This window comes from Panthera onca, chromosome D1, assembly GCF_046562875.1.
Source record: "Panthera onca isolate mPanOnc1 chromosome D1, mPanOnc1 haplotype 2, whole genome shotgun sequence".
NCBI classification, from domain to species: Eukaryota; Metazoa; Chordata; class Mammalia; order Carnivora; family Felidae; genus Panthera; species Panthera onca.
This window is the reverse complement of record NC_138348.1, coordinates 45,407,557-45,432,701: the sequence shown is the minus strand read 5'-3', so window position 1 is coordinate 45,432,701 and position 25,145 is coordinate 45,407,557. Positions and strand designations below refer to the sequence as shown.

Below are 25,145 nucleotides of genomic sequence, written 5' to 3'. Positions count from 1 at the left end.
CTTCCTATTTCCTCCTGATTGAGTTTTGGAAGTGTGTGGGTGCTTAGGAATTTGTCCATTTCTTCCAGGTTGTCCAGTTTGTTGGCATATAATTTTTCATAGTATTCCCTGATAATTGCTTGTATCTCTGAGGGATTGGTTGTAATAATTCCATGTTCATTCATGATTTTATCTATTTGGGTCATCTCCCTTTTCTTTTTGAGAAGCCTGGCTAGAGGTTTATCAATTTTGTTTATTTTTTCAAAAAACCAACTCTTGGTTTCATTGATCTGCTCTACAGTTTTTTTAGATTCTATATTGTTTATTTCTGCTCTGATCTTTATTATTTCTCTTCTTCTGCTGGATTTAGGCTGTCTTTCCTGTTCTGCTTCTATTTCCTTTAGGTGTGCTGTTAGATTTTGTATTTGGGATTTTTCTTGTTTCTTGAGATAGGCCTGGATTGCAATGTATTTTCCTCTCAGGACTGCCTTCGCTGCATCCCAAAGCGTTTGGATTGTTGTATTTTCATTTTCATTTGTTTCCATGTATTTTTTCATTTCTTCTCTAATTGCCTGGCTGACCCATTCATTCTTTAGTAGGGTGTTCTTTAACCTCCATGCTTTTGGAGGTTTTCCAGACTTTTTCCTGTGGTTGATTTCAAGCTTCCAGATACACTATGATTCTAATAAAAAACTGAGGTTTCTTACTCGAAAGTGCCAAATTGATTTTAAAAATTCATACAGACAAACAAAGGAACTACAATAGTCTATGTAACTTTTTAAAAGAACAGATATGGAACAGTAACACAACCTAATTTCAAGGCTTATTATAAAGCTATAGGAATGAACACAGGATGCTACTGGCATGATGACAGATAACTAGATCAATAAATCAGGCAAGGGCCCACATACATACATAGACAACACATTTTCAATAAGGGTTCAAAGTTAATTCAAGAGTCTTTTGATCACATAGTGCTGAAATGAATGAATATAAATGTATATTCCACTGCCAGCACCTAGAAAGGGGGGTGGGGGGGGGGAGTTGCAGGAAAGGGAGAACTCTGATCTAAAGTTTGCATCATATACAAAATGTGAAGTCAAAATGGATCACAACCCTAAATCCAAAACCTAAAATTATAAAACTCTGATGGGGGAAAAAAAGCACAGTTCATTAATAAATTGATGGACTGGGATTACATCAAAATTAAAAACTTTCACTCTTCCAAAGAGCAAAATTTCATTCTCACTTAAGAGAATGAAATCACGACCTTAAAGAGCTGGAAAAGTAACAGCAAATAAAACCCAAAACCAGAACACAGGAAATAATAAAGATCAGAGCAGAAATCAATGCTATCAAAACCAAAAAAAAACAAAAAAAACAAACAAAAAAAAACAGAATGAAACCAGAAGCTGGTTTTTTGAAAGAATTAACAAAACTGATAAAACCCCAGCCAGTCTGATCAAAAAGATAAAGGAAAGGACCCAAATAAAATCAAGAATGAAAGAGGAGAGATCACAACCAACACAGCAGAAATACCAATAATAAGAATATTACAAGCAATTTTACACCAATAAAATGGGAAATCTGGAAGAAATGGACAAATTTCTAGAAACATATAAACTACCAAAATTGAAACAAGAAGAAAGAGAAAATTTGAACAGACCCATAACCAGTAAAGATATAGAATTAGTAATGAAAAATCTCCTAAAAAACAAGAGTCCAGGGCCAGATGGCTTTCCAGAGGAATTCCATTGTTCCAAAAAATAAAAATGGAAGGAAAACTTCCAAACTCATTCTATGAAGCCAGCATTACCTTGATTCCAAAACCAAAGACCCCACTAAAAAGGAGAACTATAGACCAATTTCCTTGATGATGCAAAAATCCTCAACAAGATACTAGCCAACCAGATCCAACAATACATTTAAAAAAATTATTCACCATGACTAAGTGGGATTTATACCTAAGATGCAGGGCTGGTTCAATATCCGCAAAACAATCAATGTGATACATCATATCAATAAAAGAAAAGACAAGAACCACATGATCCTCTCAATAGATGCAGAGAAAGCATCTGACAAAATACAGTATCCTTTCTAGATAAAAAACCCTCAAGAAAGTAGGGATAGAAGGATCATACCTTGAGATTATATAAGCCATATATGAACGAGCCAATGCTAATATCATCCTCAATGGGGAAAAACTGAGAGCTTTCCCCCTAAGGTCATGAACAAGACAGGGATGTCCAGTCTCACCACTGTTTTTCAACATAGTATTGGAAGTCCTAGCCTCAGCAATCAGACAACACAAAGAAATGAAAGGCATCCAAATCAGCCAGGAGGAGGTCAAATTTTCACTCTTCGCAGATGACATGATATTCTATATGGAAAACCTAAAAGATTCCACCCAAAAACTGCTAGAACTAATCCATGAATTCAGCAATGTTGCAGGATATAAAATCAATGCACAGAAATCAGTTGCATTCCTATACACCAATAATGTGGCAACGGAAAGAGAAATCAAGGCATTGATCCCATTTACAATTGCACCAAAAACCACAGAATACCCAGGAATAACTCTAACCAAAGAGGTGAAAAATCTATACACCGAAAACTATAGAAAGCTTATGAAAGAAGTTGAAAAAGACACACACAAAAAAATGGAAAAATATTCCATTCTCCTGGATAGGAAAAACAAATATTGTTAAAATGTCAATACCACCCAAAGCAATCTACATATTCAATGCAATCCCTATCAAAATAACACCAGCATTCTTCAGAGAGCTAGAAGAAACAATCCTAAAATTTGTATGGAACCAGAAAAGACTCTGAATAGCCAAAGCAATCTTGAAAAAGAAAACCAAAGCAGGAGGCATCACAATCCCGGACTTCAAGCTGTATTACAAGGCTGTAATCATCAAGACAGTATGGTATTGGCACAAAAACACTCAAATCAATGGAACAGAATAGAGAACCCAGAAATGGACCCACCAACCTGTGGCCAACTAATCTTTGACAAAGCAGGAAAGAATATCCAATGGAATAAAGACAATCTCTTCATTAAGTGGTGCTGGGAAAACTGGACAGCAACATGCAGAAAAATGAACCTAAACCACTTTCTTACACCATACACAAAAATAAACTCAAAATGGATGAAAGACCTAAACCTAAGACAGGAAGCCATCAAAATCCTCGAGGAGAAAGCCGGCAAAAACCTCTATAACTTGGCCGCAGCAACTTCTTACTCAACACGTCTCCAGAGGCAAGGGAAACAAAAGCAAAAATGAACTATTGGGACCTCATCAAAATAAAAAGCTTCTGCACAGCGGAAGGAAACAATCAGCAAAACTAACAGGCAACTGACAAAATGGGAGAAGACATTTGCAAATGACCTATCAGATAAAGGGTTAGTATCCAAAATCTATAAAGAACTTATCAAACCCAACACCCAAAAAACAAATAATCCAGTGAAGACATCGGCAAAAGACATTAATAGACACTTCTCCAAAGAAAACATCCCGATGGCCAACAAACACATGAAAAAATGCTCAATATACTCATCATCAGGGAAATACAAATCAAAACCACAATGAGATACCTCACACCTGTCAGAATAGCTAACACTAACTCAGGCAACAACAGATGTTGGCAAGGATGTGGAAGAAAGGATTTCGTTTGCACTGCTGGTGGAAATGCAAACTGGTGCAGCCACCCTGGAAAACAGTATGGAGGTTCCTCAAAAAATTAAAAATAGAACTACCCTACAACCCAACAATTGCACTATTAGGTATTTATCCAAGGGGTACAGGTATGCTGTTTCAAAGGGGCATACATACCACAATGTTTACAGCAGCACTATCAACAACAGCCAAAGTATGGAAAGAGCCCAAATGTCCATCGATGGATGAATGGACAAAGAAGATGTCATATATATACACGATGGAGTATTACTCGGCAATCAAAAAGAATGAAATCTTACCATTTGCAACTATGTGGATGGTATTAGAGGGTATTATGCTAAACGAAATTAGTCAGAGAAAGACAAATATATAACTTCACTCATATGAGGACTTTAAGATACAGAGCAGATGAACATAAGGGAAGGGAAGCAAAAATAATATAAAAACAGGGAGAGGGACAAAACATAAGAGACTCTTAAACAGGGAGAACAAACAGAGGGTTACTGGAGGGGCTGTGGGAGGGGAGATGGGCTAAACGGGTAAGGGGCATTAGAATCTACTCCTGAAGTCATTGTTGCACTATATGCTAACTAGCTTGGATGTAAATTAAAAAATAAAGAAAAAAAATAAATCTAATGATGATAACCCCCCCCCAAAAAAGAGAATGAAATCACGTATCTGATAAAGAACACGTATTTAGAATATGAAGAACTCCCAAAGTAATGTGCAAAAAAAAACTTGAGATATACAGATGAAAAAAAAATTAAGGACATGAAAAGATGCTGAACATCATCACTCTTAAAGAAATGCAAATTAAAACCACAATGTAACACCATTTCACATCTATTTGAATGGCTAAATAAAAGGAATGGCCATATCAAGTGTCGATGAATTTGTGTAAAAATCAAACTCTCACATATTCCTGATGATAATGTAGAATGGTACCACCACTTTGAAAACCGTTTTTGGAAAACAGTATGAAAGTTTCTTAAGAAGTTAAATATATTCTCCCAGCCATTCCATCTTACCTATTTACCCAAAAGAAATAAAAGTATATGTCAATAAAAAGATACAAACATTGTTAGTTGCTTTACTTGTAACAGCCCCAAATTGGAAACAACCTAAATGCCTATAAACAGGTAACTGGATAAACAATTTTGGTGTATGCATACAATGGAATACTACTCAACAAAAAGGAGAAACAAATTATTAATACAAATTACAACATGGGTCAAGTTCAAAATTATACTGAGCGAAGGAAGCTAGATCACTACACCATCCAAAAAAAGGGAACATTTATATCAAACTCTAGGAAACACAAACTAAAGTACAGTGTCAGAAAATAAAGTGGTACTTGTACGGGCATGGAATATGGGTGTTGAAAGAGGCAGAAGGAAGAGTTACAAGGGATCCCAAGCAGAACTCTTTGATTAGAAAGAAAAGGCAACAACCAGAAGAAAATTATGAAAGGAGAAAATTCCATAGATAAAGCAAACATGTAACAAAGGTAGTAGATTAATCATTTATAAAAGCAGCACAGAGGTTGAAACACAATTACATCCACAAATTACATCCACAAAAATCAGTCAAGGCATACACAAAATAAAAGATGTAAATATGACATCACATACCTAAAAAGTGGAAGGAGGAATAAAAATTTAATGCTTTTAGAATGTGTTTGAATTTAAGTGACCATTAACTCAATATAAACTGCTATATGTGTAAGATGTTATATATGAACATAATGGTAACCACAAACCAAAACCTATAATAGATACACAAAAAAATAAAGAGAATGGAATCCAAGCATAACACTAAAGAAAACCATCATACCAGGAAGGAATAGAACAAGAGAAAAAGAAAGGAACAGAGAAAAACTGTAAAAACAACCGGAAAGCAAATAAGTACATACCTATCAATAATTACTTTAAATATAAATGGAAAAAAAAATTCCAATCAAAAGACACTAGATGACTGAATGGATAAGAAAAACAATACCCATTATATGCTGCCTACAAGAGACTCACTTCAGACCTAAACCCATGTACAGACTGAAAGTGAAGAAGGGCTGGAAAAACATATACCATGCAAATGGGAGTGGAAAAAAAAAAAAAAAAAAAAAAAAAGCCCAGGTGCCTTATAACAAACAAAAGAGACTTCAAAACAGACTATATCAAAAAATAGAAATAAAATAAAAAATAAAACAGACTGTAGCAAGAGAAAAAGAAGGGCACTACGTAATGATAAAGAGAACAATACAAGAGGATATAACAATTGTAAATATCTATACACCCAACAGAGTAGCACCTAAATGCATAAAGCAATTATCAAAAGACATAAAAAGAGAAACTGACAGTAATACAGTAATAGTAGGGAACTTTGGCACCCCACTTACATCAATATATAGATCAGCCAGACAGAGAATCAAGGAAACAGTGATTGAAAGACATATTAGGCAAGATGGACATAACAGATATTTACGGACATTCCAACCAAAACCAGCAACATATACATTCTTTTCAAGTCCACATGGAACATTCTACAAGACAGATCATGTAAGGCTATAAAACAAGTCAATAAATTTAAGAAGACTGATATCATATTAAGCATCTTGTCCAACCACAACAGCATGAAACTAGAAATCAATCACAAAGGGTGCCTAGGTGGTTCAGTTGGCTAAGCATCTGACTTCAGCTCAGGTTATGATCTCACAGTTCGTGAGTTCAAACCCTGTGTTGGACTCTGTGCTGACAGCTCAGAATCTGGAGACTGCTTCACATTCTGTATGTGTCTCTTTCTGCCCCTCCCCCACTTGTGTTTTTTTTTTTTTTTTCTCTCTCTCTCTCTCTCTCTCAAAAATAAATACACATTAAAAACAATTTTTCTAGGGGAGCACCTGGGTGGCTCAGTTGGTTAAGTGACCAACATTGGCTCAGGTCATGACCTCGTGGTTTGAGAGTTCAAGCCCCGGGTCGGGCTCTGTGCTGACAGCTTAGAGTCTGCAGTCTGCTTTGGATTCTGTGTCTCCCTCTCTCTCTGCCCCTACCTGGCTTGTGCTCTCTCTCTCTCAAAAATAAACAAACATTAAAAAAAATTTTTTTTAAGCAATCACAAGAAGGAATCTGGAAAGAACACACATACATGGAGGCTAAACAACATGCTACTAAGCAATGAATGGGTCAACCAAGAAACCAAAGAAGAAATAAAAAAATACACAAAGACAAATGAAAATGAAAACACAGTGGTCCACAACCTTTGGGACACAGGTAAAGCAATTCTAAGGGAGAAATTTACAGCAACACAGGTCTACATCAAGAAATAAGAAAAATCTCAAAACAATTCAACCTTACAAAGAATTCAACCTTACAACTAAAATTAGGAGCTAGAAAAAAGAACAACCAAAGCCCTAAGCTAGCAGAAGGAAGGAAACAGTAAAGATTAAAACAGAAAAAAGAGAAAAGATTAAAGCAGAAATAGAGGATTAAAAAGTAAAAGATCAATGAAACCAGGAGCTGATTCCTTGAAAAGATAAACATTGATAAGCCTTTAGCCAGACTCATCAAGAAAAAAAGATAAAGGCTCAAATAAATATTTCAGAAATAAAGGAGAAATAACAACTTACACCACAGAAATACAAAGAAGCATGCCAATAAATTGGACAATCTAGGAGAAATTGATAAATTCTTAGAAACATATTATCTTCCAAAATCAGGAAGAAATAGAAAACCTGAACAGACCAATTACTAGTAAAGAAAGTGAATCAGTAATCAAAAGACTCCCAACAAACAACAGTACAAGACTAGACACTTTCAAAGGCAAGTTCTAGCAAACATGAAGAGCTAATACTTATTCGTCTCAAGCTATTCCAAAAAAAATAGCAGAGAAAGAAAAACTTTTAAATTCATTCTACAAGGCCAGCATTATTACCCTGATACCAAAACCAGGCAACGACACTGCAGAAAAAGACAACTACAGGCCATGATCTCTGACAAACATGGATGCAAAAATCCTCAACAAAATATTAACAAACTGAATTCAACAAAACATTAAAAAAGCAATTCACCACAATCAAGTAAAGTTTAGGTATGGAAGGGTGGTTCAATATTCGCAAATCAATGTGACATCACATTAACAAAAGAAAGGATAAAAACCATATGATCATCTCAGAAAAAGCATTTGACAAAATACAACACCCATTCATGATACAAATTCTCAACAAAGCAGGTTTAGGTGGAACGTATTTCAACATAATAAAAGCTTTATGTGGAAAACCCACAGCTAACATCATATTCAATGGTAAAAAACTGAGAGCCTGTCTTCAGATTAGGAACAAGACGAAGATATCCACCCTAGCACTTTTATTCAACATAGTACAAGTCCTAGCTGCAGCAATCAGACAAGAAAATGATACAAAAGGCATCCACTGGTAAAGAAGAGTAACGCATTATTTGTAGATGACATGATACTATATATAGAAAACCCTAGACTCCACCAAAAAACTATTAGAACTGATATATTAACAGTAAAGTTGCAAGACACACAATCAATATACAAATATCTGTTCCATTTCTACAAAGTAGCAGAAAGAGAAATTAAAACAATCCCATTTACAACTTTACCAAAAAGAATAAAATACCTAGAATAAACTTAACCAAGGAGGTGAAAGACCTGTACTTTGAAAACTATAAAACACTGATGAGAAAGTGAAAGTGACAAACACAAATAGAAATCTATTCCATGCTCACAGGTTGGAAGAATTAATATCATTAAAATGTCCATACTGCCAAAAACAATCTACAGACTCAATGCAATCCCTATCAAAATACCAACAGCATTTTTCATAAAACCAGAACAAATAATACTAAAATTTGTATGGGACCACAAAAGACCCTGAATAGCCAAAGCAATCTTGAAAAATAACAACAAAGCTGGAGGTATCATAATCCCAGATTCCAAGATACATTACACAGCTGCAGTAATCAAAACAGTATATAGTACTAGCACAAAGACACACAGACCAATGAAACAGAACTGAGAGCCCCGAAATAAACCCATGCTTATATATTCAATTAATCTACAACAAAGGAGGCAAGAGTATACAATGGGGAAAAGACAAGTCTCTTCAATACATGGTGCTAGGAAAACGGGACAGCTACATGCGAATGAATAAAACTGAACCACTTTCTTACCCCATACACAAAAATAACCTCAAAATGGATTAAAGACCTAAATGTGAGATGGACAAAACTCCTAAAAGAAATCACAGGCAGTAATCTCTTGGACATCAACCTTAGCAAACACATTTATGGATATGTCTCTCCAGGTAAGGGAAACAAAAACAGAATTAAACTATTGGAACTGTACCAAAATGAAGAGCTTTCATACAGCAAAGGAAACCATCAACAAAACAAAAGATAACCTACTGAATAAGAAAAGATACTGGCAAATGATATATCCAATAAGAGATTAATATCTAAAACATATGAAGAAGTTCTACAACACCCCCCCAAAAAAAAAACAAAACAAAACAAAAAACAAAACAAAACAAAAAAACAAATAACCAGATTAAAAAACAGGCAGAGGACTTGAATAGACATTTTTCCAAAGAATACATACAGATGGGCAACAGGCACATGAAAAGATGTTCAGCATTGCTAATCATCACGGAAATGCAAGTTAAAACCACAATGAGGTATCGCCTTACACCAATCAGAATGGCTAAAACCAGAAAGAATTAACAAATGTGGAGAGAAAAGAACCCTCATGGACTGTTGATGAGAATGTAAATTGGTACAGGCACTGTGGACACCAGTGGTGGAAGTTCCTCAAAAATTAAAAATAGAAATACTATATGATCCAGCAATTCCACTACCCAAAGAAAACAATAACAGAACTGAAAAGATATATCCATCTGTGGGACTCCTGGCTGGCTCAGTCAGTAGATGCAGCTCTTGATTTCAGGGTTGTAAGTCTGAGCCCCACACTGCTGTAGAGATTAGTTAAAAATATAATCAGAAAGATGGGGCGCCTGGGTGGCTCAGTTGGTTAAGTGTCCGACTTCGGCTCAGGTCACGATCTCACGATTTGTGGGTTCGAGGCCCGCGTCAGGCTCTGTGCTGACAGCTTGCTGAGAGCCTGGAGCCTGCTCCAGATTCTGTCTCTCTTTCTCTCTGCCCCTGCCCCACTCACACTCTGTCTCTGTCTCTCTCAAAAATAAATAAACATTAAATAAAATAAAATAAAATAAAATAAAATAAAATAATAAAATCAGAAAGAAAGAGGGAGGGAGGGGAAGGAAGGAAGGAAGGGAGGGAGGGAGGGAAGAAGAAAAGACACACGCATCCCTATGTTTATCACAGCATTACTTACAACAGCCAAGACATGGAAGCGACCCAAGTATCCATCAATAGATGAATGGGTAAAGAAAATGCAGTGTATATACTATAATGGAATACTACTCGGCTATAAAAAGAATGAGATCTTGCCATTTGAAACAACATGAATGAACCTAGAGGGTATAGTGCTAAGTGAAGTAAGTCAGAAAGAGAAAGACAAATATTTTATGATTCCACTTATATGTAGAATCTAAAAAACAAAAACAAAAACCAAAAGGCAGATTCTGAAACACAGAGAACTGGTGGTTGCCAGAAGGGAGGTAGGTAGAGGGAATGAGAGAAATAGATAATGGGGATCAAGAGGTACTAGCTTACAATTTTTTTAACTTTTAAAAAACGTTTTCATGTTTTGACTTATTTTTTAGAGAGAGAGAGAACACAAGAGAGCAAATGGAAGAGGGGCAGAGAGAGGGAGACACAGAATCTAAGGCAGGCCCCAGACTCTAAGCTATCAGCACAGAGCCCAACACAGGGCTCAAACTCACAGACCATACCGCAAGATCATGACCTGAGCCAAAGTCGGAGGCCCAACTGACTGTGCCACCCAGGCACCCCATAAGGTCCAAACTTACAATTGTAAATCACAGAGATGGAAAGTGCGTCATAAAGAATATAGTCAACAACATTGAAGGAGCACCTGGGTGACTAAGTTGGCTCAGGTCGTGATTTCGTCATTCAGAGAGCAAGCCCTCCATCAGGCTCAGCGTGGAGCATGGAGCCTGCTTGGGATTCTCTTTCCCTTTCCCTCTGCCCCTCCCCTGCTCATCCTTTCTTTCTTTCTCTCACTTTCAAAATAAATAAAATTTAAAAAGTAATAATAATATTGCAGTAATAATGTTGTATGGTAACAGATGGTGACTACACTTATCGTGGTGAGCACTGAGAAATGTAAAGAACTGTTGAATCAATATGTTACATGCCTGAAATTAATACAGCATTGTATGTTAATTATACTTCAATATTAAAAAAAAAAAAAAGACCTCAAGGAAACTTTTGGGTGTGATGGATATGTTCATTTATTGGTTGCAGTGATGTTTCATAAGTACATACCTATATCAAAACTTATCAAACTCTACACCAGAATTGGCCTCTTGGCTAAAACATGGCTTGCTTAAGGCTATCCTCCCAGAAGTTTCTACTTGTCATTTCAATTACACTTAAGTAATAAAAGTCATGCCTTTCTCCTAATAAATTCTAAACTCTCTTTTACTAACCAACATAGATTCTTGGATTTCCTCTCATAACATGGTTCTTGTTCTCATGAAACCATAAACATTTAGACAATAAGATTAAAAACAATTACCATCTCCAACTGATCACCGCTTGAAAACCTCACAGATCAGCATTTATTACCCAACAATTACTACAAGAAACCCAAATCAGAATTCATAATCATGAATTCCCTAAGATCACAATTTTCATCAATAATATCACTCACAGCACCTCGCTAATAAACCAACCTTAAACACAAATCCTATTGCCAAAAGAAAATACTTCCATTTTTAAATCTTGCAACTTTATAAGCTAATTATGCTTCCGACTTATTTTATACCAACTATTCACTTAACTTCAAAATCATGCTTTGAAGCAAAAGATAAATCAACAGGCAGTAAGTCTCCTCTTGCCAAAATTAAATCTTACTAAGATGGTCACTCTCAGAAGCAAGTATCTATTTATATCAAGCTTCAGAATGTTCATTTTGTATGAACCTCTGCTTATGACCTTGCCACCTAATTTGTTTCAAAATTCCAATTTCGGCAACAGATTCCAATGGCAGGGAAGTTCCTAAGGACTGAAGAGCAATTTAAGGGTCTTTTTTATTTTGTTCAGTAAAACTAAAAAAACTCTTACAGGGGGGGAAAATAGTAAAGTAGTATGTATAGAGTTTGAAAAATCCAACAGTATTGCAATCTCTGAAGGGATAAACTGTGGTATATCCATACAATGGAGTAGTACTCAGAAATAAAAAAAAGAACTACTGATATGTACAATGTGAATGGACCCAAAGGCATTATACTCAATGAAAAACCCCAAACCCAAAAGTTTACATACTCTCTGATTCCATTTATATAATATTCTCAAAATTATGATGATGGAGAACACATCAGGGGTTGCCAGATGCTAACAAGATAGCAGGAGGGAGGAGTTTGCTTGTGGTGATGCAACAGTTCTGTTTCCTAATTGTGGATATAGTTACATGAATCTATGTATTTGATAAAATATCACAGGATATATACTAGAAAAAAAAGTTTATCTAAAAACTGCTGCCTACAGTTAATAGTATTGTACCAATGTTCATTTCCTGGTTTGCTAATATACTACACTTATGTAAGATGTTATCATTAAAGAAAGCTGGGTGAAGAGTACCCAGGAACTCTACACAATTTTTGTGATTTCTTATAAATCTAAAACTGTTTCATAATAAAAAGTTTAGTAAACATAACAAAAAGAAAACAGACAATGTAGAGAGAAAAAGAGCAAAACAATAATTAATAAACTCTGATTTGAAAAAAATATTATAACCATAAAAAAAGGAGAGGGATATTGTTTTTAAAAAAAATAGAGAATGAGCAGTCTTAGAAATTCAAAACACAACAGCAGAAGCTTTAAAGGATTACTAGAAGAACTGAAAGATAATATTGGGAATGAAAGACAAATATAGAAAATAAAGAGAGAAAGGATGAGAAAATTAGAGAATTAATCAATGAGGTCAACATTCAAATAATATATGTTCAGAGAGAAGAGAGAAAATGGAGGGAAATGATACATAAAAAATCTTCAGAAGTAACTGATATTACTAAGCAGTGGAAGTAACTGATATTACTAAGCACTGCTGCTGGTATCCAAGAGAAACTAGTTGTAATAAATACACAAAAAGTAAAATATCTATAAAGTGAATGATACTCATTTCTGTGTGGCACCCTTATATAGTACACACATATTACAACCTTATGTGAAAGCACTTTCCTAGTTTGAGCAATTATATTGCCTATATTTAAACACTTCCAGCAACTAACATCATAACCTGGTGCATCTTATTAATGTTTGTTGAACTTAGCTGAAGTTTCAGGGTACATATAATATCTAAGCATTTCCCTTCACTGGTTGCTTATTCTTTGCTGTGTGTGTGTGTGTGTGTGTGTGTGTGTGTGTACAGGGATACAAAGCTTTACAGTTTATAAGGTGTTTTAAACACTTAATCAAGCTTTTAACATATACCGTTTCTTAAAAGTGAGGTTAGCATCCTTGTAAATTTTGCATTAGATGTTCCTATCCATTAGCCTGTCCTTAAAAAAGCAGTATTTTAAAGCCTATTTTTATTTTGGGGAAAACTAAGTTTTTATTACTATAACAAGTATATTTTATGTTTTAGTTTTTTTAACTAAGCCTTTTAAATGATTTCATATTAATATATTTTTAAGCACTTAATCTGTGTAAGCTGTTTATAGTTTTTAAGGTGTTAAGAGATTCAAAACCATGACTCATGGACCACTTGCAACCCATTACTTGATTTTGTAAATAAAGTTTTATTAAAACACAACTATGCCCATTCGTTTATACATTTTTATGACTGTTTTCACTCTATAATGGCAAAACTGAGTGATTATAATGGATACTGTGTAGTCCACAGAGTCAAAAATATTTACTATTCACCCCTTTACAGAAAATGTTTCCCATTTCTACATTGAGTGTCAGTAACTGTGATGATATAAGAAATGCTATCAAATTTCTAAGTCTATTTTCAACAAATTTAATGCAAATTTCTCTCATCTTCCGCCCCACCCCCTTTTGTCAATTAGCCTTTCTATAAGCTTTTTTTCTGCTTAGTATATTGTCAGTTTCCCAAGGAACAAAGGCTAATTACTGAAAAGGGAAGCTCTCAACTGGGGACTGAGCTATGGTCTCAAAGGTCATCTGTAAGTCTGTTGTTTAATCCATTTTTCCCATAGAAATATTTTAAATGTTACTTAAATCCCAGATTTCCCCACTAAAAACAACTTTAGCAAGAAATACAGCCCAAGAGTAGTTTTAATATGAGTCCTAAACCCTAACATCTTTCTCTTCCTAAAAAATCCCATTGTTAGATTGTCAACAAGTCTAGTAAGGCAGCTCCAGGGAACAACAAGCAGCAAGAAAGTTCAATAGAAAAAAGTACCCTTGTACACTGTTGGTGGGAATGTAAATTGGTGCAGCCATAGTGGAAAGGGTTCCACAAAAAATGAAGGTATTGAAGATTCCTCCAAAAATTAAAAACACAATTATTCTATGATCGATCCAACAAGGTGGAATCCAACAATTCCACTGCTGTGTATTTATCCAAAGAAAATGAAAACACTAATTCACAAAGATATATGCACCCCAAGTTTACTGGTTATTTACAATAGCCAAGATAGGGAATCAACCCAAGTGTTCACTGATGGATAAAGAAGATGTGGTATATATCCACGGTGTATACATACATACATACATTCAAGGGACTGTTACCATCAAAAAGAATGAAATCTTGCCATTTGTCACAATGTGGATGGAACTAAAGTGTATTATGCTAAGTGAAATAAGTCAGAGGAAATCAAATATATGATTTCACTCATATGTGAAATTTAAGAAACACAACAGATGAACATAGAGGAAGGGAAGGAAAAATAAGATGAAAACAGAGAGGGAGGCAAACCATAAGAGACTCTTAAATATGGAGAACAAACTTGGGGGTTACTAAAGGGAAGGTGAGTCGGGGGGTGTGTTAAATGGTCGATGGGCATTAAGGAGGGCAATTGTTGGCATGAGCACTGGGTGTTATATATAAGTGATGAATCACTGGGTTCTACTCAAACCAATACTACACTGTATGTTAACTAACTTGAATTTGAATGAATGAATGAATGAATGAATGAATAAATAAATAAATAAATAAATAAATAAAGGGCTTTTGCTGTTGATACCAGTTAACTGTAAATTACATAATCTAACTTATGTCAGATCAAGTGGACAATGCAAGAAAGGATGCAAAGGTAGAATCAAGTGACCAATTCAGAGGCTACTGCAAATAATCCAGGTGAGAGCTAAAAGCGACTGGGACCAGAGTTGTAGCAGCAAACATGGCAGAGTGGACTAGCCTAGATATTTTGAAGAATAAGACTCTGAAATTTCAGTGGTGCCTAGGTGGCTCAGTCGGTTAAGTGTCCAACTTCGGCTAGGGTCATGATCTCACAGTTCGTGGGATCGAGCCCTGAACTGGGCTATGCACTGACACTTTGGATCCTCGGTTTCCCCCGCCCCCATCTTTGCCCCTCCCCTGCTCATGCTCTCTCTCTCTCTCAAAAATAACATTTAAAAAAAGACTTTGAAATTTCAGAAATCAAATGTAGGATATGAGACAGAGGAGTCAAGAAGGACTTTATGATTTTGGTCTGAGCAGCTGAAAGAATGGAAGTTCCATTTCCTGGATGAGAATGACAATGGGAAGCTTAGGTTTGAAAAGGATACATATATCTTAGACATGTTAAAGAATGAGATGTTTATTCAACATCCAATGCAGACATCAAATAACGAGTTAGACACATAAGTCTAAAGTTCCGGGGAGAGGTCTGGGTTAGAGATAAAAATTTAAGAATTGGAATCTCCAAATACTTGACATTCTCAAGCAGCTCCCTACCATAGAAAATTATAAAGTAGCTTTAAAATATAGCTAACCACTATTAAAAACTCCACAGATCTAAATTAATGGTCAGATATATTTTGTATCTATTGATTAGTCATTCATTCAACAAATATATACTGAGTACTTTATGCCAGTTGCTATTCATGACTGAGAGTAATATTATAATGCATACATAATCACATACTGTTAAAGGTGCTTCAAAAATTACTATTTTTAAAAACCTTTTGGAGCACCTATCCTACTTATTACTAAAGGGGGGAAATAAAACAGTGGGAAGAAAGGTATGAAATACAAATACAAGATTTCATTTTAGAAATATATATCAAATTGTGAATATTTTAACTAGTTTCACAAAACACCTTTCTAGAGAGAAATTATAGCAACTCCACAATCACTCATATTTCCAAATGTCCTTTTGAAAACAGACTTATTCCATTAAATTCCCTTCTCTATGCCTCATGCTAAAATTTTAAGCAGTAAAAGAATTAAAATTAAAAATCGAGGCAGCTCTTTCTGCCCATGGGTCCTGTCTCCATGCTTCAATAAAACCACCTTAAAAAAATAAATAAAAATTAAATTAAATTAAAAATCTAAACTACCCTGCTAAACTAAACTAGATTGATAAAATTAAAGAATGAGAGAATTTACATCAGAGGCCTTTTGACACCGGGCATTCAATATGCCTAAGTATTATCATGAGAAATAACTAGAGAAACACAGAATCTAAGTTCAGGAAAACCCTTTTAGAAATGTAATCTAAACACCTATCTCGTTTCTGAATCTCATCTACCAAGTTCTCATGAATTGGCTGACCTATTGCTGTTAATGACAGGGAAGGGTAACTTGTTTTTTTTTTTAAACAGTTTTGTTCCACCTTTGGAAAGCTGACTTAGATGGTTTTTCTTAACATTAAAGCTTAATTAAACCTTGTCATCCGACCCTAGTTCAGGGCTTTGGGCCAGTTAATTCTTTGTTGTGGGGGAACTGTCCTGTGCCTTGTAGGATGTTTAGTAGCACCCCTGGCCTCCACCCACTAGGTATGAGTAGCACTCCCTCTTCCCAGTTGTTAACAACCAAAAATGTCTTTCAGACATTGCCACAGCCAAATGAGGAGCAAAATCATGCCTCTAGTTGAAAACCACTGTCCTAGCCCTATCTACTAGGACCGAATAACAGTAACAACAACACTAAGATCTAAGCAGTTAATACATGCCAAGCACAATTCTGAGCACCTTACATATATTTTCATTTAATCCTCAAAACCATCCCCAGTTGAGAAAATGGAAGCTTTATTTTTGAGAGACAGAGAGAGACCGAGCATGAGTGGGGGAGAGGCAGAGAGAGAGGAAGACCCAGAATCCCAAGCAGGCTCCAGGCTCCGAGCTGTCAGCACAGAGCCCAACACGGGGCTCGAACCCACAAACAGTGAGATCATGACCTGAGCCGAAGTCAGATGCCCAACCAACTGAGCCACCCAGGCTCCCCAAGAAAATGGAAGCTTTAGAAGCTAAGGAATTCACCTAAAATTAGATAGCAAATTAAGTGGCAGGTCTGAGATGGGAACGAAGCAGTTCAATTTTAGAGCTCATGCCTTCAATCTCAAACAAGTCTGACTCAAACCAAGTCTAATGTCATTTCCAAAGGGCAAATCTTCACATATCTGAAGATGCCTCTTATAACGAGATTCCTTAATATCAATCAGGGTTGCCCCCAAGACCTCTAATCAGTTCCTTAAACTTAGAAGGTTTCTAACTTCTTCACATCCTTCCTCTGAATATACATAAAACTAAAGACAATACTTTGGTGTACAGCAGAGTGGCTCTAGCCTTCTTTTCCATTAATTATGATGGTTTTTTAGTGGGGAGGGTGGGGGAGAAAATGGGATGATGGCAGTTATATTGTACTTTTGTATCAAGTTTACTGCCAAAAACCACCCCCAGGTCTTTTCCATGTGCAGTGTTTTAAAGCCATGCTAACTTAATGTATGTTAGTGTTTTTCAGGTCTTACATAGATTTCCAAAAAAAAATTCATTTTAATTTAGTCCAACAATACCAACTCAGAGATCATACTGGATCATTTAATTGATCATGCACTGTCCTTCTTTGTTCATGGTCACCTATAAATTTGTTAATTTGCCTTTTCCAGATGTGCAACGAGACAAAGCAAAGAACAAAGCCACCTTCCAAGATCATTAATCTTGGGTAGGGTCATTCAAAATTGAAATCATGTTAACATAATCAACTTGTAGCTAACTCATTTTTCCTTCACCATACACCCAAGGATATAAAAAAAGACTTTACCAAAAACTAAGCTTAAGTCCAAATACATTATATTGCTACTAGTCAAACAACTGCATCAGAAAAAAAAAATCAAAGTTGCTCTGACCATCTATTTTTAGCAAACCCATTCTGGATCATTTTTAACCTATTTTTCTTCAAGTTAGTCATAAAACTACCCTTTCATTTTTTGTTCTAAAATCTTCTACTTCTCAAAATCAGACCTAGATTCCCCTATCTTTTAGTACTTCTTGTATTCTAAAACCTTTAGAAACCACAAATACCAATAACCTTAAAATTTTATAGGCATTTCCTTTTGTAAAGGTTAAGATGTTTCAACTAGCTGAGAAGGTAATCCATTTAACTAGATGTATTCTTTATCTCTATCCCCATGTTGTCTTTTATGTCCTTCATAGCAATGTTTGCTTTGTTACTATGTATTATTGGTGGTAGTGGTGGTTTGTTCTTCCTCTTTAAAAGAGAAGCTTCCTAAGAGCTAAGGGATTTTTTCTCTTCCTTCATTGCTAGGCATTATTATTACACTTTCCTTGATTACCTTTTTAAATGTATTATAAGAAACCCTTTGGTTGGTCTTTGCATTTTTTAAACATCTCAGCTCATTTGAGCTCCTGCTTTCCTAATTTTCATAAAGATCTATTTTTTATAAACTTTATTATGGCAACCTTAGCTATTTGCTCTGTTTTAAAAGTAGTGCATATCTTTAAAGAGTTTATTGTGTAATCACACTAAGGATCTTTTTCTGTCCAAAAAATATCAAAATTACATTTGTACTTAACTCCCTAAGACATTATTCCTTTTTAAGAGAAATTTATCCTATAGAATCATGATATCTTTTCTCTAATCAAAAGTTGGGAAAACTCAAATTGGCAAGTTAAAAAATATATACACACAAAACACTATGCAGTTCTTAAGAATTATGCTATAAAAGACTATTTCGTGACAAAGGGGATGTTCATGATTGTTTAAAAAAAGGGTTATATAACAGTATATACAGTAGTAATAATTCAAAACCACTTTTAAAGATATGTGTGATTTTATATTTTTATATACACAATAAAAGGTTAGATGCAAAAATATTTAAAGTATATTTCTTTTGATCACAGCATAACATTTTTGTTTTCTTCTATGTGCTTTCTATATTTATAAATTCATGTAATGAATATGTATCACTTTTACAATAACACAGGCATTATTATTTTAAGAGAACCAACAAAACCAAAGAAAATATTCTATAAAGTATTAGACAAAAAGGTCTAGCTTGAGATTTCTGCTTTTATAACTCTATTTCTAAAACAAGCTTAGAAAAACATTTCTGGTCACCAAACCACAAAAAAAGCCAACACAAGATACCAGTTAGCCTAAATATATAAATAAGTCGTGACAACCATTAAGATGACCATTCAAACTTTTAAAAATTAAATGGGGGGAAATCACAAGGATTTCCCGTCATTTCAAGGAAAGTCTGTTATGAACCATTTAAAACCATTAAAAACAAAAAAAAAATGTTAAAATGTATATTCTCCCCCCCACCCCAACCCCCACAAAATGAAGGGTCAGTAGGCTAGGGATAATGAAGACAAAAGAAAAAAAATTAGTCAAATTGTTTAATACTGAGCTAAAATTTCCAAATATAAATAAAGTAAGCAATGTCACCTGTTAAGATTGAAAATCTCATAACAAGAACAATTATCTTTACTTATAAATTCTGTGTGGTTGAAAATAAATTTGCAATAATCCAAAAACTTATCTGATTTACTCTCTATTTCAATGGCAGCATCTTATTCAGAGTCTACGTTCTAAAAGACTAGAAAAAAAGTCATTTTAACCAATTAAAAGTCATCATTCAAATGTATTCAGTTTTGTAAAATACTACTACATGTAAGTGGTTCAACTAATGATTAATTCATCCAAAAGTAAAAATGCATTTACCCCCTTCTTTAGGAAATTATTTCAACGATTTTATTTGTATATCTTGAATTTCATTTTCAAACATATTAAAAATATTATTTTAAATTAGCCTTTCCTTAAATTTTTTATGATAGTCATAAAAAACAATACCAAACATAATGCATTCTCAAGTTACATGAAGATTCTACTAACACTTTAAACGAAATAAAAAACAAAACATCAAACCCATGAAAACAGTAAAAACACACTCCATTTATTTTAAATAACTTGCCATTAAGCTGACAATCAAGACATATGATCTTTTCATCCAGAAAAGTAAATGATCATAATGAAATAAAGGCCAAACATCTTTCTCAATCTCTCTCATATTCATAGATGTATAGAATTATAACCCAGTGATATCATGTAATAAATGAATACACACCTTACTTTAGTATATGCCAAGGTAGACACACAAAAACAAGAAAAAAATTCTGAAATCAGAGTATAAAGGGACTCTGCTTTTTCAAACAATGCAGCACTGAAAGCCAGGTCAGCATCCTTGGGCATTACTAGGAAACTTTAGCACATCTGATATTTCCATCATCTTCAAGATTCTTCTGAACATCAGAAAATATGCAGTCTCCCCCTACCTCACCTGTCCACAGACTTCCTCTAGCTTTCCTCCCTCTACTATGTAATAATGCTATTGCGGTTATTTAGGCTGCAAATGTTCAGAGCTACAACCCCCTCTACATATTAATTCAGTTCATTTTCTCACAGACACTGACTCAGCCGTGGGTTGTGCAGCACTGACGTTTCTAACCAAACAGCATCGTGTGAGCTGTGATCATCCCATTTCTCCATCTCTGTGCAGTGATTGGATATTGTAATTGATAGACAGGCTGAAGAAAACTCAGGAGATGAGGGCTTAGTGATATGTAGCTATGTTGCCAAATGCCATCTGTAATGCTAATTCTAGCTCTGCCAGCTTGCCAGGTTTTAGAAAACTAGGATGCAGCTAACTTTCTTCTTTTCCTTTCAATATCTTATTGTGTACTCATTCTGGGCAGTAAAGCTTCTCTTTAAAAAACAAAGGAAAAATATTCTGTGTACTTTAAGAATCCACTCAAGAACTATTCTTTAAAGTAACCAAACTTTTCTATTTCTAAACTGAGACTACAAAGTGGCTTAAAAAGGAAACTGTAAAGCTCAATCTTCACGCAGTCTCAGAAGAAATGAGCATGCGTACTTGTATGTGGGAATGAAACCTTGCAGCAAAGTCTGATATTGAATGTGTATGATACGTTTATCTTTAGTAACCTGAGCAGACTGCAGCTCTGAGTTTTAAATAGTTGTATTTAACCCAATTCAAATATTCAAGAGCTTTTAATAAGCATATTGTCAATCTAGCCATTTTAATGCTAGTTGTACAGAAAAGGTGTTCTTTTTCCTTTTTAAATACAAAAACTATTGTAATTTATAAAGAAAGCTGCTGCAATTCAGGCCAAATACACTTCAGCTGAAATGGATCTTTCAGCAAGCTACAAGGGCCTCTACACAAGTATTAACTACACAACTATTCAAAAAGAAACAAAGTTCAGTAATTTATTAACCCATTTATTTGTATGCACTTGCTTAAGCCAGAGGGAAGAGACACCCTGAAGTACATCCGTGTTGAGATTAGCTTCCTTGTCTTGTCTTTTATATCACAATGCTATACATACCAAATCTACATTCAAAAGAAAATTCAGAGAAGAAAGTACCTTAAAGTTTATTAGATGGAAATGAAACCACAAGGCAATGCCCACTAAACCCTCAAACCTCACTGGTAAGCATACCTATATAGTAACTATTGTTATTACTTTTAGAATTCAAGAAATTTATTTTTACACTTGCCAGTAAAGGTGGGGGAGAAAAAAAGACTGAAAAATGCATGCAATTCCAAAATGGGAATAGAACAAAATATAAGTTTAAACAAGACAACTTTTTAAATTATGTGTAAAAACTGAATCACTAAGAAATAAGGAATGCTCATTTCTTTGCTGCTAAAGACTGAAGGTTTGTGGCCCCCCCGCGCCCCCCCCCTCCCCCCGCCGAATTCATGTATTGAAATGTATTCCCCCAATGTGATAGTATTTGGAGGTAAGGAGGTAATTAGGTTGAGGACAAAGCCCTCATGAATTGGATTCGTACTTTATAAAAAAGACCCCAGAGGATTCCTAGCCCCTTCTACCATGTGAGGACACAGCAAAAAGAGAGTTGTCTGAACCAGGATGGGAGCCCTTATTAGATATCAAATGTGCCAGCACCCTAATCTTGGACTTCCTAGCCTCCAGAACCATATGAAATAAATTTGTTGTTTATAAGTCACTTGATCTACAGTATTCTCTTATAGCAGCATGAACAGACTAAGACATTTACTTTTTATAAATTTAAATCCCCAACTCAGTTTCAGGTGGCAACATGACCATCTATATTTCTTAGCCTCTATGATCCAGAGATGACCATATGACATAGTTCTAGCCAACAATTTATAAGTAGATGCCTGCCTGCTAGAAATTTCTGAAAATTTTAATTTCCTAATACAAATGAAACCCCTTTCCCATTGCCCCCTTCTCCCTCATTCTTGTCTGGAAGGTAGACATGATGGCTGGAACCATCTTGCAATCATGAGAAAAAACAAAGAATATCAGAGATTTTTGATCCTAATATACTTAAGCCACTAAATCCACATCAAGTATTGCCTACTTGTGAACTTACATAAAAGAAAAACAAACCTCTAACTTTAACCGTGTTTAGTCTGGCTTTCTTTCACTTAAATATCCCTAAATAAAATACAAAACATTAAAAAAAAAAAAAAAAAAAAAAAAAAAAGGATGAGAGTAGGTAGAAGCATAAATGAAACCCAACTGGTCATGAGTTGATATAACCTGAAGTTGAGAAATATGTACAGAGGAGTTTATTATACCCGTTTTCTCTACTTTGCATATATTTAAAATGTACCATAATAAGTTATAAACATTTTTAAAAATAAAAAGAATGAGAAACTTGGTTATAAATTTTAACCTTGCAATTTAGAATTTGGATGGTCTTGGGCAAGTTTATTAACATCATTTTTTTTTTCATCTGTCAAATGGGGACGGTAATACTTCCTATTCATAGAGCTCCACCTTCCAATCTAGTCACAGTTACCTACAGAAAGTCCCTGGCAGGAATGTCCTCCATCTACCTAATCATCCAAAGATTAGTTCAAGTCTCATTTTTACCCACTCAAGTTGATACTGAATCCTTCTCTGAACTCTTATTTTACTACAACTCACTACCACAGTTCGGTGCCCTGTTGTCCTCTAATTGTTCCACGTGTGGATATTAAAGCATTCCATGCTGGTACCCTGACAAAGTTTTTTTTTTAAGTTCATTTTATTTATTTTGAGAGAGAGTGCATGCACACACATGCATGTGGAAGAGGGGCAGAGAGAGGGAGAAAGAGAATCCCAAACAGGCTCTGTGCTATCAGCACAGAGCCCAACACGGGGTTTGATCTCACAAACCGCAAACTCAGGACCTGAGCAGAAATCAAGTCAGTTGCTTAACCAACTGAGCCACCCAGGCAAGCTGAACCCTGACAAACTTCTGAATCTCTCCTGCAATGAGTACAAGTTCTTAACAATATTTGCTGATTGTTAGTTTGTAAAATCTCCCAATTAATTTAATATCGATTCCAAAAAAATGCCATTTTTAAAAAGTCAAATTGTATACATTTTTAAAGTATCCTAAGTCATATGTTCCTAAGTGTATAAGATCAAGAGGTCTCTAAAAGTAAGCTATTTTCCCTTGGGCAGAATTTCCATAAATGTGGTTAAAATAAGCCCAAAGGAGTTCACGGTCTTTTCATTTAAAACAAATAATGTATTGGTATTTTTTTCTATTTCTCTTTAATATTTTTCACTGAAACAACAAATATTGATGCAGTCTACGTGAAAAAAAGCATCAAAAAGTTACTGATGCTATAGCTATCAAGAAGAGCTATGATATTTATCACTGAAATACAGGAATGAAAAAAAAAATACTGTTAGTTTTTATAAATTTTCCTCATTGTATGCATGCACCTTTTATAAAATAAACAATAGCTTATTTTTACCTATATATGAAGTCACCATTTTACATATAATGTAGTACTGTACGTTAGCAAAAAAATATTAAGAACTAGAAAGGATAACATAGAATTCACCTGGAAAATGTATACAACATAGCAGATATAAATAGCCCACACTTAATGAGATAAAACTAATTTCTCTTTAATCTCAAAGACAAAATAATTATCCATATAAGCAGGATAAAGAAAAAGTACTAGAGCACTGGTTGAAGCACACACACATACACACACACACCCAAACACACACACACCCAAAAAAACAAACCAAAAAACACTCATACCATTGTTGTGCACTTATAAATTAATAAGTCAACTTAACTTTTTCACTCAAGACCTCACCACATTAAAAGTCCACAATAAAGACAGACATCTTGTCAGGAGACTTTTTAAAAAAGTACCAATTTCTCATATTTTCTAGCTACAGCATATGGTTTAAAAGTACCTGGATTATTTCTTTAAAATTACAAAAAGGATTTCAAAAAAAAAATTACAAACAGGATTTCAATATCATGGCATTTTCACGAAAACTACTAACAGTTATCAGATTAGAACTTTACATTCAAGTAAGTTAAATGCCTGTTAATATTCCCTAAGTAAATATTCACAAAGCACAATACTCTATAGGAAAACATGCTTACATACCTGCAATATGTGAGGTTTATGAGCTGCCAATTAACACAGTAAATTATCAGATAATGAAATGTTCTAAATGAAGTATTCCTCATTAAGCTGCACAGCACAAAATGAAAGCCTTACATATAATATATAAATGGGCTGAAATTTTTGAAATGAATTTCATTCAATGCATCAAACTTTAAATGAACCTGTAGAGTCATTGCAGAAAGACTGATTTTCCCATTAGTATCGAGATGACAACAAAATATGACATAGCCTGTAAATTACTATATATAATCTACACAGACAATATACTTAGAACACAAAATAAATTTCAACTAGAGAGTTTTAAATACAAAGAACTAACCTGTCTTGCCAGGGTTCACAGTTAAATTAATTATAGCATTTATTCACAGGATCACTAAGGAGATTTTAACATTACTTAGAAACAAAAATTCAAATAAATACAAATA

The 25,145-nt window shown here is 34.7% G+C and overlaps 1 protein-coding gene across 8 annotated transcripts in view; it reads right to left on the bottom strand.

The window, feature by feature from the left end:
• BTBD10 (BTB domain containing 10) overlaps positions 1–25,145 on the bottom strand; it is an 86,331-nt gene that overhangs the window by 34,469 nt on the left and 26,717 nt on the right. For 4 of the 8 annotated variants that reach the window (XM_078433245.2, XM_078433241.2, XM_078433243.2 and 1 more), the window contains exon 3: positions 24,700–24,786. The exons of 3 other annotated variants lie outside the window; for them this stretch is intronic. In XM_078433245.2, the coding sequence (XP_078289371.1) occupies positions 24,700–24,786 (87 nt within the window). Of the gene's footprint in view, positions 1–20,343; positions 21,319–24,699; positions 24,787–25,145 lie in introns of those variants that run through there. One more of the 8 variants, XM_078433246.2, reaches the window with a different exon arrangement.